The sequence below is a fragment of the Mytilus trossulus genome, chromosome 8, assembly GCF_036588685.1.
Source record: "Mytilus trossulus isolate FHL-02 chromosome 8, PNRI_Mtr1.1.1.hap1, whole genome shotgun sequence".
NCBI lineage: Eukaryota > Metazoa > Mollusca > Bivalvia > Mytilida > Mytilidae > Mytilus > Mytilus trossulus.
In genome coordinates, this window is record NC_086380.1 from 65,653,853 (window position 1) to 65,672,083 (window position 18,231).

Genomic DNA, 18,231 nt, shown 5'->3' on the forward strand with positions numbered 1-18,231 from the left:
TTTAAAAAAAACCCCACACTATGATACACCATGTACACAGGGATAATACATGAACAAACACATTATTGAATATTTACATGTGTGACTGTTTCCCTCCAGTAGTAAACAATTATCCAGCCGTTAGCAAGGAAATATTTCTTCAGCTCATTCAGTTAGAGGGATGTCTTGTAATACAGAGGTCGAGGTTTGAAGTCCAAGCAGAGATGAATGTGATGTTCTATAAATAAGAATCATAGTCTCTGGCTAAAGGAGTAGGTCCTGTAAGGACTCATTTTGGCCTCAAATTTCAATTTCATCTGACGAAGATTTTGACCACTATTTAAACACTTTTAAAAGTGTCTATTTCACTTGATTTAATTAGTTTATGTGAAAGATTTTAAATGATTTAGTCATTAAAAAGATCTGATTCAAGCTCAAATATGAAAATCTACCAAATATGCTGAAAAATGTCACTTTACAGATGCTTTTTGTCAAAAATGAAAGTGGCCGCATCCGTGTTCATCCACAACCTTTATATATGTTATGTATTATCATAAAATACAACTTACATTTCAATATTAAGGATGAACTTGAATGCGGCCACTTTTGTTTTACACGGAAACAGTCTAAAATTTAACTAAAATACTAGAAATTTGAAGATTTTAGTAATTAGCATGACTTAATGGCGCTACAACCCGTTATATATGCATTGTATTGTCAAAAACAGCCCATATTTATATAGCAGAAGCATTCAACTGTCCAATGAATAACTCAAAGTTTACATTTTAATAATTTTGTAAAACTTTATATTTTGGGGCCAAAAAATGGGTCTTACCGTACCTACTCCTTTTGTCATAACAAAGAAACATATATGACAGACAGTTTTATACTTTACAAGTTCACAGTATTATGATAATGAAAATATGATTTTTATTCATATTTGAAATGTTTACATTATTGTTTCAGGGAATATGTTTAGATGCCAGTCCTCTAATAGTTCCAGAACTTGACTTCCCAAAGTATGTCAACACGAGGTATGGATAACAGTAATTATGTTGTGATGTAAAGAAAAGCTTTTTGTAAGGTTAAGAGAGCTCTTAGACACACATTTAAAGGCAACATTATTATTATATGTACAGAAAAAATGTTAATGATTTTATAGCATAAAAAAATTGTTAGAAAAAAATCCTCTGGATTAGCTTTTAATTCTCCATAAACCTGACTGGTTTCGGTCCAAAACAGACCTTCATCAGAGGCAGAATGGTGGATTAATGTTTGCACCCTCTTTATATAGATACAGTATCCCTGGTAACCAGCAGTTCAGAGTTTTGGACAAGTCAGGCTCAAACATCACCAAAAACTGTTAATTATGTGTATTGGTATATCTTCTATATTTTTATGTTTTTACATTTCCCCCAGCTGAAGCACATATAATAAATATGGCTTCTACTAACGGAAACTCCATCTGGAGTGAATGTGTTTAGAGACAGAAGCAAGTTAACTCGTACCAACGAAAACTCGTACCATGTTAACTCGTACCAAAAAAGTTTACTCCTACCACTGGGAAGTCGTACCACTGCAAACTCGTACCATCAAAAATATATTAAAAATCACAAATATTTTATGGTATTTTTTTGTAAACTTAATAAAACTAAAGTTGAATTACTTGATTTTTATACTGGATTTTAAAAAACAAAAATACGAATGTTTTTCTAAAAGCTTTATTTTTTAGGCTGATCTTTCAAAGTAGTTATAATCCAGAAGAAAGTAAAAACATTGCTTTAACTGTACCTTCAATTGAATATCTATATCCAAATTATCCAAATTAAATTAAGTAATGCTGTAATCCATGATCACAAATTGAATGCTATGTTTACAATTGTTAAAAGCCATGTGCTTTTTGGCGGGAAAATACGGGAACAGGAAACAGTTACATTTCATTGTAACTTGTTATTTATAAAAAGTAAGAATTTCATTTTGGGAATCATGTTGATTAACTGCTAGAATTTATTCATGAAAAATTAATTTGGAATGATCAAAAACTAAAATCAATAACTATCAGTAAAAGTTTTAAAAAGAGTCTTATTCAAAGGAGACAACAAAGAAAATGTGCCACGGTATTTTCTATCCAATAGACAGGGAACATTAGCTACAAATTGGTCATTGTACTTTCAAATTATATACATTTTACAGACTTGAGAGGTATTGAGTGAAAGTAAATTATATACATCATTAAACACCATTTAAATGCATTTAAATAAGTTGGTACGAGTTAGCAGTGGTACCAGTTTGCATTGGTACAAGTTTTTGTAAAGTGGTACGAGTTGACGTTGGTATGAGTTTACAATGGTACAGAATAACTATAATTCTTAGAGACTACTTATGTCAGTACACCTTTACTATATTACCTAAACATTTAATTGTGCCTAATGCATAGTCCTGACACTCAGATGATCAACTTTTGTTCAGGACAGAAATAATTTGTGTCTACCAAGTACAATGTATTATCTTTGGTTTGACCAGATCTGCTATGAAACTATTGATTTTCAGCATGTTCAGAACTAAATGCTTAAGCATTTTTATTAGATTACTTTGTAGCTCACCTGGCCCGAAGGGCCAAGTGAGCTTTTCTCATCACTTGGCGTCCGTCGTCCGTCGTCGTCGTCGTTAACATTTTACATTTTGAATTTCTTCTCGAGAACCACTGAATGGAATGAAACCAAACATGGCATGAATGTTCCTTAGGTGCTGACCAAGTGTTGTTACTTTGTAGCAGATCCATCATCCAAGATGGCCGCCAGCGGGGGACTCAGTTTAATATAGGACCCTATGGGAAATGCATACAAATGACTTCTTTTAGAGAACCACTGAATGGAATGAAACCAAACATGGCATGAATGTTCCTTATGAGGTGCTGACCAAGTGTTGTTACATTGTAGCCGATCCATCATCCAAGATGGCCGCCAGCGGTGGACTTAGGACCCTATGGGAAATGCATACAAATGACTTCTTTTAGAGAACCATTGAATGGAATGAAACCAAACATTGCATGAATGTTCCTTATGAGGTGCTGACCAAGTGTTGTTACTTTGTAGCAGATCCATCATCCAAGATGGCCGCCAGCGGGGGACTCAGTTTAACATGGGACCCTGTAGGAAATGCATACAAATGACTTTTTTTAGAGACCACTGAATGGAATGAAACCAAACATGGCATGAATGTTCCTTATGAGGTGCTGACCAAGTGTTGTTACTTTGTAGCCTATCCATCATCCAAGATGGCCGCCAGTGGGGGACTTAGTTTAACATAGGACCCTATGGGAAATGCATACAAATGACTTCTTTTAGAGAACCACTGAATGGAATGAAACCAAACATGGCATGAATGTTCCTTATAAAGTGCTGACCAAGTGTTGTTACTTTGTAGCCGATCCATCATCCAAGATGGCCGCCAGCGGGGGACTTAGTTTAACATAGGACCCTATGGGAAATGCATACAAATGACTTCTTTTAGAGAACCACTGAATGGAATGAAACCAAACATGGCATGAATGTTCCTTATGAGGTGCTGACCAAGTGTTGTTACTTTGTAGCCAATCCATCATCCAAGATGGCCGCCAGCAGGGGACTTAGTTTAACAAAGGACCCTTAGGGAAATGCATAAAAATGACTTTTTTAGCTCACCTGGCCCAAAGGGCCAAGTGAGCTTTTCTCATCACTTGGCGTCCGTCGTCCGTCGTCGTCGTCCTGCGTCCAGCGTTAACTTTTACAAAAATCTTCTCCTCTGAAACTACTGGGTCAAATTTAACCAAACTTGGCCACAATCATCATTGGGGTATCTAGTTCAGAAATTGTGTCTGGTGACCCCGCCAACCAACCAAGATGGCCGCCATGGCTAAAAATAGAACATAGGGGTAAAATGCAGTTTTTGGCTTATAACTCAAAAACCAAAGCGTTTAGAGCAAATCTGACGTGGGATAAAATTGTTTATCAGGTTAAGATCTATCTGCCCTGAAATTTTCAGATGAATCTGACATTCCGTTGTTAGGTTGCTGCCCCTGAATTGGTAATTTTAAGGAAATTTTGTTGTTTTTGGTTATTATCTTGAATATTATTTTAGATAGAGATAAACTGTAAACAGCAATAATGTTCAGCAAAGTAAGATCTACAAATAAGTCAACATGACCAAAATGGTCAGTTGACCACTTTAGGAGTTATTGCCCTTTATAGCCAATTTTTAACAATTTTTCGTAAATCTTAGTAATCTTTTAGTAAAAATCTTCTCCTCTGAAACTACTGGGCCAATTTAATTGAAACTTGGCCACAATCATCATTGGGGTATCTAGTTTGAAAATTGTGTCGGATGACCCTGCCAACCAACCAAGATGGCCGCCACATCTAAAAATAGAACATAGGGGTAAAATGCAGTTTTTGGCTTATAACTCAAAAACCAAAGCATTAAGAGTAAATCTGACAGGATGTAAAATTGTTGATCAGGTCAAGATCTATCTGCCCTGGAAATTACAGATCAATTGGATCATTGGTTGTTAGGCTGCTGCCCCTGAATTAGTAATTTTGAGGAAATTTTGCTGTTTTTTTTGTTATTATCTTGAATATTATTATAGATAGTGATAAACTGTAAACAGCAATAATGTACAGCAAAGTAAGAACTAAAAATAAGTCAACATAACCAAAATAGTCAATTGACCCCCTAAGGAGTTATTGCCCTTCATTGTAAATTTTTAATAATTTTTACAAAATTTGTAGATTTTCACCAATATTTTCCACAGAAATTACTGTTATAGATAGAGATAATTGTAAGCAGCAAAAATGTTTAGTAAAGTAAGATCTACAAACACATCACCATCACCAAAACACAATTTTGTCATGAATCCATCTGTGTACAATGTTTAATATTAACATAGACCAAGGTGAGCGACACAGGCTCTTTAGAGCCTCTAGTTTAGAGAACCACTGAATGGAATGAAACCAAACATGGCATGAATGTTCCTTATGAGATGCTGACCAAGTGTTGTTACTTTGTAGCGGATCCATCATCCAAGATGGCCGCCAGCGGTGGACTTAGGACCCTATGGGAAATGCATACAAATGACTTCTTCTAGAGAACCACTGAATGGAATGAAACCAAACATGGCATGCATGTTCCTTATGAGGTGCTGACCAAGTGTTGTTACTTTGTAGCCGATCCATCATCTAAGATGGACGCCAGCGGGGGACTTAGTTTAACATAGGACCCTACGGGAAATGCATATGTTTTGAACTTCTTCTAGAGAACAACTGAATGGAATGAAACCAAACATGGCATGAATGTTCCTTATGAGGTGCTGACCAAGTGTTGTTACTTTGTAGCCGATCCATCATCCAAGATGGCCGCCAGAGGGGGACTTAGTTGAACATAGGACCCTATGGGAAATACATACAAATATCTTCTTTTAGAGAACCACAGAATGGAATGAAACCAAACATAGCATGAATGTTTCTTATCTGGTGCTGACCAAGTGTTGTTACTTTGTAGCCAAATTTTATCTTTTTTTATATGAATTCAAAAACCCAAATAGAGTCAGGTGAGCGATACAGGCTCTTGGGAGCCTCTAGTTAATCATGTTAATACTATAGGAACTTTAAAGATTGATAGATATGAAAAACCTTTGTCATTAAACCTTCTTTGATTGAAAAACCTTTGTCATTAAACCTTCTTTGATTTTTTCAGGAAAGAAGATATGAATAACAATTTTCCTGTTTGGTTACTGCCCTATAGAGTAAAGGTATGTTGTAGACCTCAAAATTAAAAAAAGCTTCTTTCTGTAGTATTTGTTGAGTGTGTTTACTGATTTATAATGATGTTTCTTAGTGACTGATCAATAGGCACACAAAAAGTTGTACCTACATAGTTACATAGACTGTGTTCTTATCTCTTTCAAAAATAATTTCAACTTTCTAATTCTCATTCATAGTTTTAGAGGGGCCTCTTTTGTTTGGTCGAAGTAGTCCATCTTCTGATTTACTATCCTGACACTGAGGTAATGAGCTAGTATCCTGCACAAAGGAGGTGCCTTTGACTCCATCTTTATTAACTAAGGATTATCAGTTTTCCTACCAAAGGTCGGTGGTTCTCCCCAGGGCACTCTGGCTTCCTCAACCAATAAAAACTAATCGTTTCAAAATATCTCAATAGTGGTGTATGGTGTTTTTAAAAGCCAATCAATCAGTAAATCAAATAAAGTTAAAAAAAAACTATTGACAAAATTAAATAGGAAAACGTGTAATTATTTAAAAAGAAAACAGACACACGGCTAAACTTAAAATCTGAAAGATTACAGCATATTTTCTTTTGTTTTAGGATGTGCATAATTTAGGAGCAGTACTAAGATCCTGTCATTTCCTTGGTGTGGAACATGTTGTTTTACCAACAGTTCATACGTAAGAAGTAAAAACACAAAAATACCGAACTCCGAGGAAAATTAAGATTCAGTTCTGTTTGTATTTTTCTTGTTTGTCAGGTTATCTGGTCTAAAAGAACTGGTTAAGCTACTGTCATCACTGATATATGTAACAATTTACTCAAATGTTTAAAATAATTGCTTGGTCAGGCAAACTAAACATGACCACAATAATTCTTAGCATGTTAAGTTTAATATTAAAATTTATGATTGAGTGAGGTTCTTTCCTACAAATCAATATCGGTCTCAGACTTGTAGGCAAGATGTCTCTGAGAGGGGTTATTTGGTGTAAGAAACCTTATTATGAGTTATTTTAAAAAGTAAGAAAATCAGTGAAACGACTGCCTATGTTTTGCATTTTGAATAAAAGATTTCTATATATATGAAGCTAATTCAATTTAAAAATACTTAAAATTGTTTCTTGTGGATTGCATAATTTATGTAGATTGAATATGAATTATATTTTCATGGATACTAGATTTTTTAATTTTAAGAATTTTTCATTTTGTGAATAAATTGTTTTTGTGCTTTTGTGATTCATTTTATGTTTTCTGTGTTATTTTTTTTACAGATGTTCTCTAACACCGATGGTCAGTAAAGCTAGTTCTGGTGCAATGGAAGTTATGAACATATCACAAGTTAGAAATGATGAATCCATTATCAAATTTATAAAGGTAAGTTCTTGTTAGGTCTGTTACAAAAGAACATGCATTGAACCGTACAGATATGCATTTTCAAAATGGGGTATCGACCTATAATTTCACTCGCAATTTCACTGTACTTGACACCCACCTGTTGATTAGATTTTAGAGTGTCCTCCCAGGGTTTCATGTCTGTTTTTATGGGACAGTCTTTATATGAATAGTAATGATTCTTAAAGAAAAATGAATAATTTTCAGTCAAAAACATATGAAACCTAAATTAGACAAAATAACATCACGTTCGTCACACATTTTTTCTTACAGACACACATGTTATTTATATTTAGCTCCTTTCTCTGTGCCAAGTGACATATTCTCATCACTTGAAGTTTGTCACCATTCAGTGGACAACTTTCAATCAAACTATTGTTTAAATTTTCAGAAGCGACCCAGGCCTAATACTGTTGATGTTTAAATGAAATAAATACAACACCGACTTTGAACATCCATGGATTTAACATTCAAAACTAGAAACAGTGCAATTTTTTTTATTTTCATCTGAGGACATTGCATAATCAATTCAGCTGATTTGTTTTCTTTTTATTTATCAAAAGATGATCAATTTTACCAATCAATAGGTTAAGAGTGGTTTAGAGTGGGAATGAAGGGAAGATGTAATATATTCTTTTATCAAAAATTGAAATATAAAAGGTAGAAAGATATCTTATGGATAAGTTGATTGCAAACGTACTAACAAGACCAGCTAGTGATCATCAGTCATGTTGTAAATGAGGGAGATGTCTTTTTTAACAAAATGATAAAAATTAGCTCTTTATTGATGAATAAAAAAGTGATTATTTTCATTTATATATATAGGCTTACAATCTTTCACATGATTCTCAACTTACAGCTGCCATGATGTCCTGGACAGTCAATATTTTACACAATTATGACATGTGATGATAAACATTAAATTGCCCAGTCAATATAAAGTCATCACATAACCTGGGACTCATATTTTTCTGGACTTTGTAAAAAATTTTTTTTAAAGCAGATGCACATGGGATTAATGCATGATAATATTACTAGGCAAGCAACAAACTTAATTTAAAGTTGACAGCACAAAAGATTAAATGAAAGAATAACAACTACACTGTCTGAACCTTATTATTAAGAATTTTCAATTGATACATTTTATACAATATCATACTCATATAAAACACTGCAAGTATATTTTTAATTGCAAAAATAAAACAATTTTCCATTAATGATGTCCACGAAAGTACTGTGCAAAGGAAACAGTAATGGAATTTTACTTCTCCAAGAAATTGACCAACTCGCCCATCTCTCTTGTCGAAGGAGAAGTCACTTTTCCCTCTCAAAAATTCTAGATTAAGCCTTGCAAATTCAGATAGTATCAAGCTTGAATACTGTTTCCAAATTTGTGCCAACTGTTCAGGGTTTAACCTCTGTGGTTGTATCAGTCTGCTCTCAGCAAAGCATTTTATTGTTTCTGGAATCAACAAACCTGGTTACCATGGCTTTAAATAAATGATAAGTATGAAATGCAATATATTGTCAAATATCTGGAAAACCATAATATATATTGCTTGAGTGAAAATGTAAAGAATATCAAGATAAACAAACTTTCTATTTTTCCCAAAATTTTCAATGTCTCGATTGAGACTCCCTATATAAGGTTTTGTCATCAGATCATAGTTTTTATCCTAAATCACTTGTTTTTACTTATTTGTTGCATTGCTGCAAATTTTTCAGAAAAGTATACAGATAAAGGAAAATGTGAACAGTAGAAATGATCTGCAAAGCAAGATCTACAAATCAGTCAGCATAAGAGAAATTCTATTTTCAATTTTGTATATATAGCTTGATTTGTCACTTTATAGTATTGTGTCTTTAAATTTTATGTAGGAATGGAAAGGTTTTGGTGGAAGAGTTATTGGAGCCAGTTTAGATGAGGAAAACATAAGCATACCTATAGAACAGTACCAGGTCAGACACCCAACATTACTGATCATAGGTTTGTTTTGCTGTTGAAAAGTATCAGTGATAAACTGAAATTTTAAATGTTTTTATATTCCCTGCATACATTATAAGGGGTTATTTTAATTTCAAATCTATGTGTGATTCTGTCAATTCTTTATTTTGTACCAAGTTATAAGTTTTGTTTAGAGAAATTTATCATTAAATTGTGGTCACATCAACTTTAAAATCAGTTATTATGTTTATTATAATCTGAAGTTTAAATAAAAAAAAGTTGATGCCAATTCAGATTTATGTTCAGATTTCACGGTTCACTGAAGATGGAGATGAATCAGGTTAAAGTTGAATATTGACTATATTCTCTAGTACACAATAAAAAAAAATTGCCACTTTATTAAATACACATACATTAATGTACTTTTTGTTTTTAAAGGCAGTGCTTTAAGGCCTGACTTTTAAGTCATGAGGTTCATCTTTTCATACTCAATCTTTGCTGGGGGTCTTTTGGCCAGAAATAGATCCGGAAATGTTCGAATTTCTCCTCTTCTTTTTATGGTATGATATGGTTTTTGTTTCTTTCATTTACATTGGGGACTAAAGAAACGATCAGTGTGTATTGTTCGTTTTGTAGAACTTGCTATTAGTGTGTAATTTGCATTATAAGCAGTCAACCTGACTACAAACTATCATTATTTGTATATTCCGTGAGGAAAGAGGTCGGGTCAATTTCAAGTGTTATCTGACATATAAAGATTCTTTAATTAGTTCAGACGTTGATATAACAATGAAAAGTCGACTGAACATGATTAATATTGCATCTTCTATAATTCAAAGCGGAATTCGGTTTATGAACGAGAAACCGTAAAGCGTTTTCAATTTCGGTATAATTATGTATGTTGTCTACTTATTATCCTGGTTCCCTGTACTACGTTCCGGGTATTAGCTATTTGATATATTTGATGTGTAACATTACAATCGGGTACCAGCCAATCTACGTGTGTATGTGTACATGATTTCCCGACAAAATGACCGACTTAAAAAATAGTCCATAAACGTTCCGTATAATGATATGCAAATTCATAATTAATCGTAACTTTTTTTTTATCTTTGTATAATAATATAACAAAATGGATTCAACAAAATTGAAAATAGCATTATTTTACGAGGATTTCTCATATTTTTTTCACTTCCGGCGCAGTAATACGTATGTTTTGAAGAAGCTCGAAGAATTTGACAAAGTGTATTGAGAAGGAAACGGATAGATATACGTCCTTGTTATCAGGTAAAACAATTTAAATGTACAGAACAAACACATTTACTTCACACAAATAGTACAGACTTAAGCTTTTTATTGTCTAGCTTATTCACGACTGTAGTCAAGTGTTTAAACAGTTAAACGACGGCGGTGACCTACAAGGTACGGGTCATACTGGGTCAAGTCTAAATATGTAAACATATCCACGTGCTATTAGGTAGAACGCATCGTAATGCAATATCTACAATTTTTTCCTCCTTTATACATCGTTTAACCAGATATATTTCTCCTTTTTACATCGTTTAACCAGATTTATTTCTCTTTCAAATACACTTAAACACGGGTTGTATGTACTTCTTCTTATGGTATCCAGTTATCCATCAGATGTTTGATGATTACTAACTGCTGCGTACGTATCTTTTCTAGTGTTTTCTTGTCTTTATTAAAGTTCATTTGTTGATGTTTAAATATTTTTGAACGACTGAACACAGGAGTGAATGAATGCAACAATTATATATACTGAAGACTTGGGCTGTACAATGATAGTGTACGTATATCATACAGATAATTATTCTAGCAGTAATTATGTTAATTTAGGATGTAATGTCTAATGACAGGAATTCATGAGCTATGCCTCAGGCTTTCTGAAAAAATATCAATGACAATGTATATATGTTATATGTTATATAGTTATTTAGGTATATGTGTTGCACAAGTTTCAATTAAACTTAAGTTATAAAACTTTTTTTCAGGGCACAAACCCACTTTAAAGAGACTTGTCTACTGCCATACCCATCCTATTTTCATGCACCATTTGCATGCACCATTTGCAAGCAAGAGACTGAATGGTTTGCAAAATTAAAAATCAGGATGGTGTCCAATTAAAACAAAAGAACTAAACTGGATGATTATTGTAGGAGAAATCTAGAGGAAAGTTTTGATTTGTGAAATTGGTTTTTCTGAAAAGTCATCCATCCTAGCCTGCAGAAAGGAACTATAACTGTCCACCACCAACTGACGAGCTAATGTTGAACTTCACATATGGAATTACTCAAATACCATCAATGTCTATGTTTTCAGCACAGATTTCACAATTTATGACACAGCTGTGCTTTTTTTATACCTGTTAAAGAGTTGTATACTAAATTTTATTTTTTTATCAATAAATATATATTATATTAATTGTGTCATCTAAGAACTTGTATTTTGCCAAAAGATGCATACTAGTGAATGAAAGTGGTGCAGTTCATTTTGCTTTGGTATATATAATTGAATTGCAATTGTTCATGTTATTGGAATGCATATAAAAATACATATGGTACAATGTATATGATATTTAGTGAGTTTATCAAGCAAAAGTGAATAAGAAATAGGTATAAGCAGTTACAGGTACTACTGTACAATCTCAAACAATGAGAAAAACTAATACCGTAAAGAGAATTTCATATTTACAAGTAAGTTTTGTTTTTGCGTTGAATAATTTTCTTCTATTGTTTTAATTGCAAATATGGGAAGTGGTTGAAATGCTAATGAGACAGCTGTTATGGCCACAGAGCCTTAATTGAAAACTTCTTTTTCATTCATACCGGTAGATTTTGCCTGGAGTTAGAAACATATCTGCCAACTTTTCAAAATGCACATGGGGGTTTTATGTGAAAGATGGTTCATATAGTCATACAAAAACTTCAAGGGGGCCTTCAAATGGAAGCAGGACAAGTCGCCCCACTGGCTAATTGCCCCACTTTCTAAAAAAAACACCACAAACTGATTTATCAAATCGACCCACATGTGAAATTGGTTAAATCATGTTAAATATTACTCCTGCCAACTCGCCCCACATGTGAAATTGGTTAAATCATGTTAAATCAGGGTTCTCGCTAAGTATTTTTGAAGGCGAGTCCAGGGACTCGTCATTTTTGGCCACGGTGAGTCATGGTAACTGTGTTCAGTTTATACAAAATATTTCAACATTGATGTATTTGTGGACTCACCAGTTTTGAAAAATACACATCTATATAAAGACGACCAAAAAGTTAGAAAACTTCAGTATCATAAGTATAAGCTACATTGTATTGTGTGTCACTGCTTGAATAGAATCATACTCGGGTTGAATATATAATGCAGCAATATTCCTCCAAAAACACATAATTACTAGCAGTAAAATTGAATATCCTATGTTGATTATAAAATCATATTGGATTGGATTCACGGCATTTTTAATTGTGTTATGCTTTGCATTTACCCCAAAGGAAAGCAGGCATAATAATATAAAGCGCGTGTCCAATTTAACGTCATTTTTCTGTTACACTAAATGGAAGCAATATCTGACGTTGCGTCTGTATCATAAGGCAATATAAGGAATTGAACTTATATTCAATGGGATAACATCTTTTCCATACGTGGGGCGAGTTGGCATTACTTAATTCATCCTGGTTAATAATATATTTATCTAGATTTCACCGATTTCCATTAGGTGGGACCAGTTTGCAGGAGTAATATTAACAGAATTTTACTTATATACAACGGTATAACATCGTTTTACATAAGTGGGGCGAGTTGGCATTACTAAATTCTTCCTGGTTAATAATATATTTATCTAGATATTATCGTTTTCTATTAGGTAGGGCGAGTTGGCAGGAGTAATATTAACAGGATTTATCACAGTTCACAAGTGGGGCGATTTGGTAATCCAGGTTGGGGCAGGTTTTTTTTAAAGTGGGGCGAGTTAGTGAAAAAGTGGGGCTATTTGCTAATGGGGCGATTGTCATGGATTCCCTTCAAATATATTCTAATGTGGTTTTTGGCTTCTTCTTGCATTAACACGCTTATAGCCATTGTTGAATTAATTGTTTTCTTTAAATAGTCGACAAAATTGCTCTTGATGGGGGAAATACTCTGCAAATACTGACAGTTGGCAGGTATGGTCATCAAAAAAGTTGACATGTTAGTATGTACATTTACCATTATGTTACATTTTACTTGATGTTCTTGCTATACACACAGTACAGAGACTAGTCAATCTTTGTGAACTATTTTTTATGGGAGTCATAGAATATGCGTATACAATCAATAATTAAAAATAGTCTATTTATATTGAAAAGGAAAAGTTCTTTTATGTCTAAAGAAGAGGGACGAAAGACACCAAAGGGACAGTCAAACTCATAAATTTAAAGCAAACTGACAAGGCCATGGCTAAAAATGCATTTCATGGCGAGGCACAAAAAATATACTGTTAACAGTAGACTATAGATATAGGTGAACTAGGTACAAAAGAACTCTAAATCTTAAATTCTACAAACCACCTCTGCTCTATGGAAGATAATGATATAACTGGACTAGAAATACACACAACCTGTAATTAACTGCCTTTACAGCGCTTTCGCGCTTTGATTCACCAAAGACGTCTGTTTCGAGAAGAAATATTGGTTTAACATTACCAATCTTAATGTAGTTTAATGTATTTTTAGTGAAGTTGTGGTCTGATCAACTTTAAGCTTATTTCTACTATTCCTGATCAAGATAATTCCAGAATAACATGGAGATTTGTTGGTATTAACTGGGCTTGACCTACCAAGGCATATTCATATAATTCACTCATTAACATATTTAAGTTCATTTTTGCATTCTGGCAATCAAGTGTATAACTATTATTTCTTCAATAAACATATTATGTTTTGTTTTTATTTTTTAGGCAATGAAGAAAAAGGAATGAAGTTTAAAATATCTTCTTTGTGTGATGATCATGTATGTGTACATCCTGCGCAAAATGTGCACCCTCTTGTGGACTCATTAAATGTGTCAGTAGCTACAGGGGTTATATTGCATCATTTGACCAAGAAAAATACATTATGATGCTGGAAAATATTTCTGTACAGTGTACCAAGCTGATTACGGATTGATTAGGGGTTAGCATTAAATTCACATTCAATCTTCACTGTAAAGATTACGGAAGAAACATGTTGTGATATAATGGTTTGGTATAGACAGATTTCGCTATGTATAAAGTTGGTCATTCTCTACTAACATCAAAATTAAGGAATGTGATGAATGAATTTATTATTATCAGGCAATGCCTAAACATTGCAGACGATATTTGAATATTTTTAATGTGATATAGAACATGTAGAAATAAATGTAAATAAAATACTTAACATTTTTGAAATTGTAATAAAGAAATTCCATAAGGATGAAATTTGAAAAAAAATAGGCAAGACAGGAGTTTTGAGTTAAAAAAAGGCAGGATGAGACACTTGCATAAAAAAAGCAGGACTGGATATAGTGAAAAATAAAAAGGCAGGACAGAGATTACAACTGAAAAAAATGCAGGACAAAATTTTTCATCCTAGCCCCCCCCCATAAAAATCAAATGGTAGCTCCCTAATAGACTCAACCTCAGTGTTGACTGGCTAGTGATTGCAGTAGTAACTACTTAGACCACTTGGCCAGTCTGATTTATCTTTTACCATATATATTGTCCTACAGCTATACTCAGTTGGTAATTGCAATAAAAACAAACCTTAATTGGGTTCTATACCTGTCAATTCAAAGTTGACAAAAATCACAACATTAACAAAAGATTATAATTAAGGGTTAACTCCTGGTTTGCCCACTTTTAATTCTACCAATTATCTATTAGTAAAGAAAGCAAAAAAGACAAAAGGTTTAATGAGCATACAATTGTATAGTCTGTTCCAACTTAGGTATGGTCAGGTATATAGTTGGTAAGTGTTTTCTGCATATTCAGGTTGTTTTTTGGTATAGAAATTTTTTTATTTTAATATAAATTTATTCAACAAACATACATGTACACAACAAATAACAAAAAAAGATATTCAGTTACAAAAGTGTATATATTATTCATTAGTTTCTGAATTATTTTCATGATAAAAATACATAAATAAAAGATCTGTTTTATTGCAAACATAATTTAATAAATTAATCAATTTTATAAATGCATTGTATAAGTAAATATGTAAAATGAGGATAAATACAACCAAAAGTCACAAAACATGATATTTACAAATCTTCACTTCATTGTCCAGTTCAAATGGAGAAGATGGAATCGATCATCGGCTGCGTGAGAGTAATATACCACGCTGATAAGTCCTTGTTGGAATCTTTCTTTCAGTAGTTGGAGGCTGGTTCTTATACTCTGTATCGTCATCTTTTTGGGGGCGGGGCTCCTCCTGCTGCATACTGGATAACGTTGCATTCTGTTAGTGCCTGTGTCTTTTTCAGTAGCTCAATGATCTCGTAGATGTTTGCGTGGGCATGTTTGAGTATCTTCTTAAGGTTGTTGTGCCATCCTTCCAAGTGATTTGTGGTGTGGGCCCTATGTGTAATAGTGATTCCATAGAAAACAGTAGCTTTCAATCCTGAACTCTGTCATGTATTCTGTAAATGAAGTTGTAACCAGTATATTTTCAGTTTCTCAAATGTCTTCTTTAGTGTTTAGCCAAACTTCCTCAACAAGGTTGGGTGGAACAAGGGGTAGTACTGCGGCTCCTTGTTGCAGTTGAGTTATGTCTTCATTTTACTTTTAATAGGACTGTAGTCCATATTTCTGTGACTATTGCCAAATACACTGGGTGAAGTGGAAGTAGCAGCCTTTCACATAAACCCCTGACCACACTGTTCGTGCTGCGTTGTTGGTTGCTGTTTCATAGTCAGTAAATAGCCTTTCTGGTTGAAGTTATAACTGGTGTTGATAGCAATCATGATTAATAATCGAAAAATATTTTATTGTTGTTATTTTTTTTTTTTTTAAAGAAAATGCTAGCTTGGATGCAGATTACTGTGTAAATTGTGTTATATTTATAGCTTGGCTATTGAACAGTTGCATTTATATTCTAGTTGATAGAATAAATTGTATATTTTTTATATTAAGTTTCAGAACAGTGTATTTTATTAAAATTTAAAAAAGATAAGTTAAATAAAGTTAAAGATATTCAATGAGATTTATTCTAATAAATCTTTAGTTTCATTCTTGTACTTTTTACCCTTTTTCAGAATGTACCAATAATTAAAACTATTTGTTGATGAATTGGAAAACTAGTTCATTTCAAGTGCACATTTTTCCTATTTTTTGTATGAATAAAAATAAATTTTCCTGCCAAAAATATATAAAATTTAGAAAGTTTTGCACACTTTCCTTGATTTAATAACAGAATATAATGTTCTTTTGTATAATGTTCTTTTGAACATTTACAGGTAAAATAAAAGGTAAAAAATATGACTATAATTCAGAAATAAACTATAATTGTTAAAACAACTATTCCCTCTATGTTTACATATACATGTAATCAAAAGTGGGCAAACCAGGATGACACCAAAGAAAAGTATAACTCAAATATATATATGTACATGTACATCTTTAAATTGTGAATAAATGTACAATATCTTTTACTAAGGCCAGAAACATATAATTGTATTATATGACTCTTCTTAGGCTATTGATGACTTTTCAATACTGTAACAGTTTATTTTTAAATGAAGTATACAAACCAATTGTCATGCTTTATCAAAAAAAAAGTAAGCCAAACTATCGTAACATGTTCAATATAAATTGAATAACAATAACAAAAAGTTTCCTTTACTGACCATAAACACAGTTTAAGATTTTTTTCATTGTAATCAGAATGTAATCATAAAGTAATCAGGATTACAGGGTATTTTGAAAAGTAATTGATTAAATTAAATTACATGTAATCAGATTTTTGGCTGATTAATGATTACAATGATTACTTGAAAAATTGTAATCAATTACAGCTGATTAACGATTACAATTACAATTACCCCAACTCTGTTGGCCACTGAGGTCCCTAATAATGAGAGAACTTAAAATCTTTAAGAACTATATACAATTCTTGACGTGCAAAATAGTATCAAGTCCTACAACAATGCATTGTATGAATACACAATATATAAAGCAAAACATGAGGTTATATACAATGGAGCATTTTAATATTGAAAGTTATTTTATTATTTGAATGACAATACCATTTAAAAAAAAAATAAGTTCCTGAGTTGTTATTTGATTTTACAAGTGATTTTAAGTCCCCTCTGATCCAAAGGGCCAATTGTGCTTTTCTCACAGCTTGTCGTCCTTTGTCCCTCATCATCTGTTAATTTTTAGAGAAATCTTCTCCTACTAGACAAAACTTGGCCATTTTTTGTTTGTTTTTGGATATATATATCTTAAAATCTAAAAAGATACAGAGAAACTTTAAACTGCAAAATTAATAAGAAAGAAAGGATCTACATCTAAGATCATAGTGATAGTATTCCGACAGCGGCAGCTGTGGTGGTGGCATTAGCTTACTTCTTAAAAGCTTTATATTTTAGAAGGTGAAAGAAATGGATGCTTCATACTTTGTATATAGATGCCTCATGTTACAAAGTTTAAGTTTCCGTCAGTCACATGTCCAATGTCATTGACCTCATTTTCATGGTTCAGTGACTACTTGAAAAAAAAAAGATTTTTGTTATGTTAAATTCTCTCTTATTATAAGTAAAAGGATAAATATATTTGGTATGTGCGTAGCTTGCAAGGTCATCATACCTGTCAGAAAGTTTTCACTCTACCTCGACCTCATTTAATGGATAGGTGAACAAAGTTAAGTTTTGGTGGTCAAGTCCGTATTTTAGATATTATAAGCAATAGGTCTAGTATATTCGGTGTATAGAAGGACTGTAAGGAACTGACAGGTGTCATCTGACCTTGAACTCATTTTCATGGTTCAATGGTTATGTTTTGTATTTTTGTCTGCTTTTTTTATATACTGTATGCAATAGTTCTACTATTTTTTGTGTATGGCATGATTGTAAGGTGTACATGTCTAGCTGGCCGGTGTCATCTCACCTTGACCTCATTTTCATGGTTCAGTGGTCTAAGT

At 32.9% G+C, this 18,231-nt stretch overlaps 1 protein-coding gene across 1 annotated transcript in view; it reads left to right on the plus strand.

Moving 5' to 3' along the window:
* Positions 1 to 18,231, plus strand: part of LOC134727869 (uncharacterized) — a 36,162-nt gene that overhangs the window by 3,427 nt on the left and 14,504 nt on the right. Inside the window, exons 4-9 of the mRNA XM_063592263.1 lie at positions 946 to 1,013; positions 5,710 to 5,764; positions 6,340 to 6,419; positions 7,011 to 7,113; positions 9,010 to 9,118; positions 14,028 to 14,080. Of these exons, the coding sequence (XP_063448333.1) occupies positions 946 to 1,013; positions 5,710 to 5,764; positions 6,340 to 6,419; positions 7,011 to 7,113; positions 9,010 to 9,118; positions 14,028 to 14,080 (468 nt within the window). The remainder of the gene's footprint in view (positions 1 to 945; positions 1,014 to 5,709; positions 5,765 to 6,339; positions 6,420 to 7,010; positions 7,114 to 9,009; positions 9,119 to 14,027; positions 14,081 to 18,231) is intronic.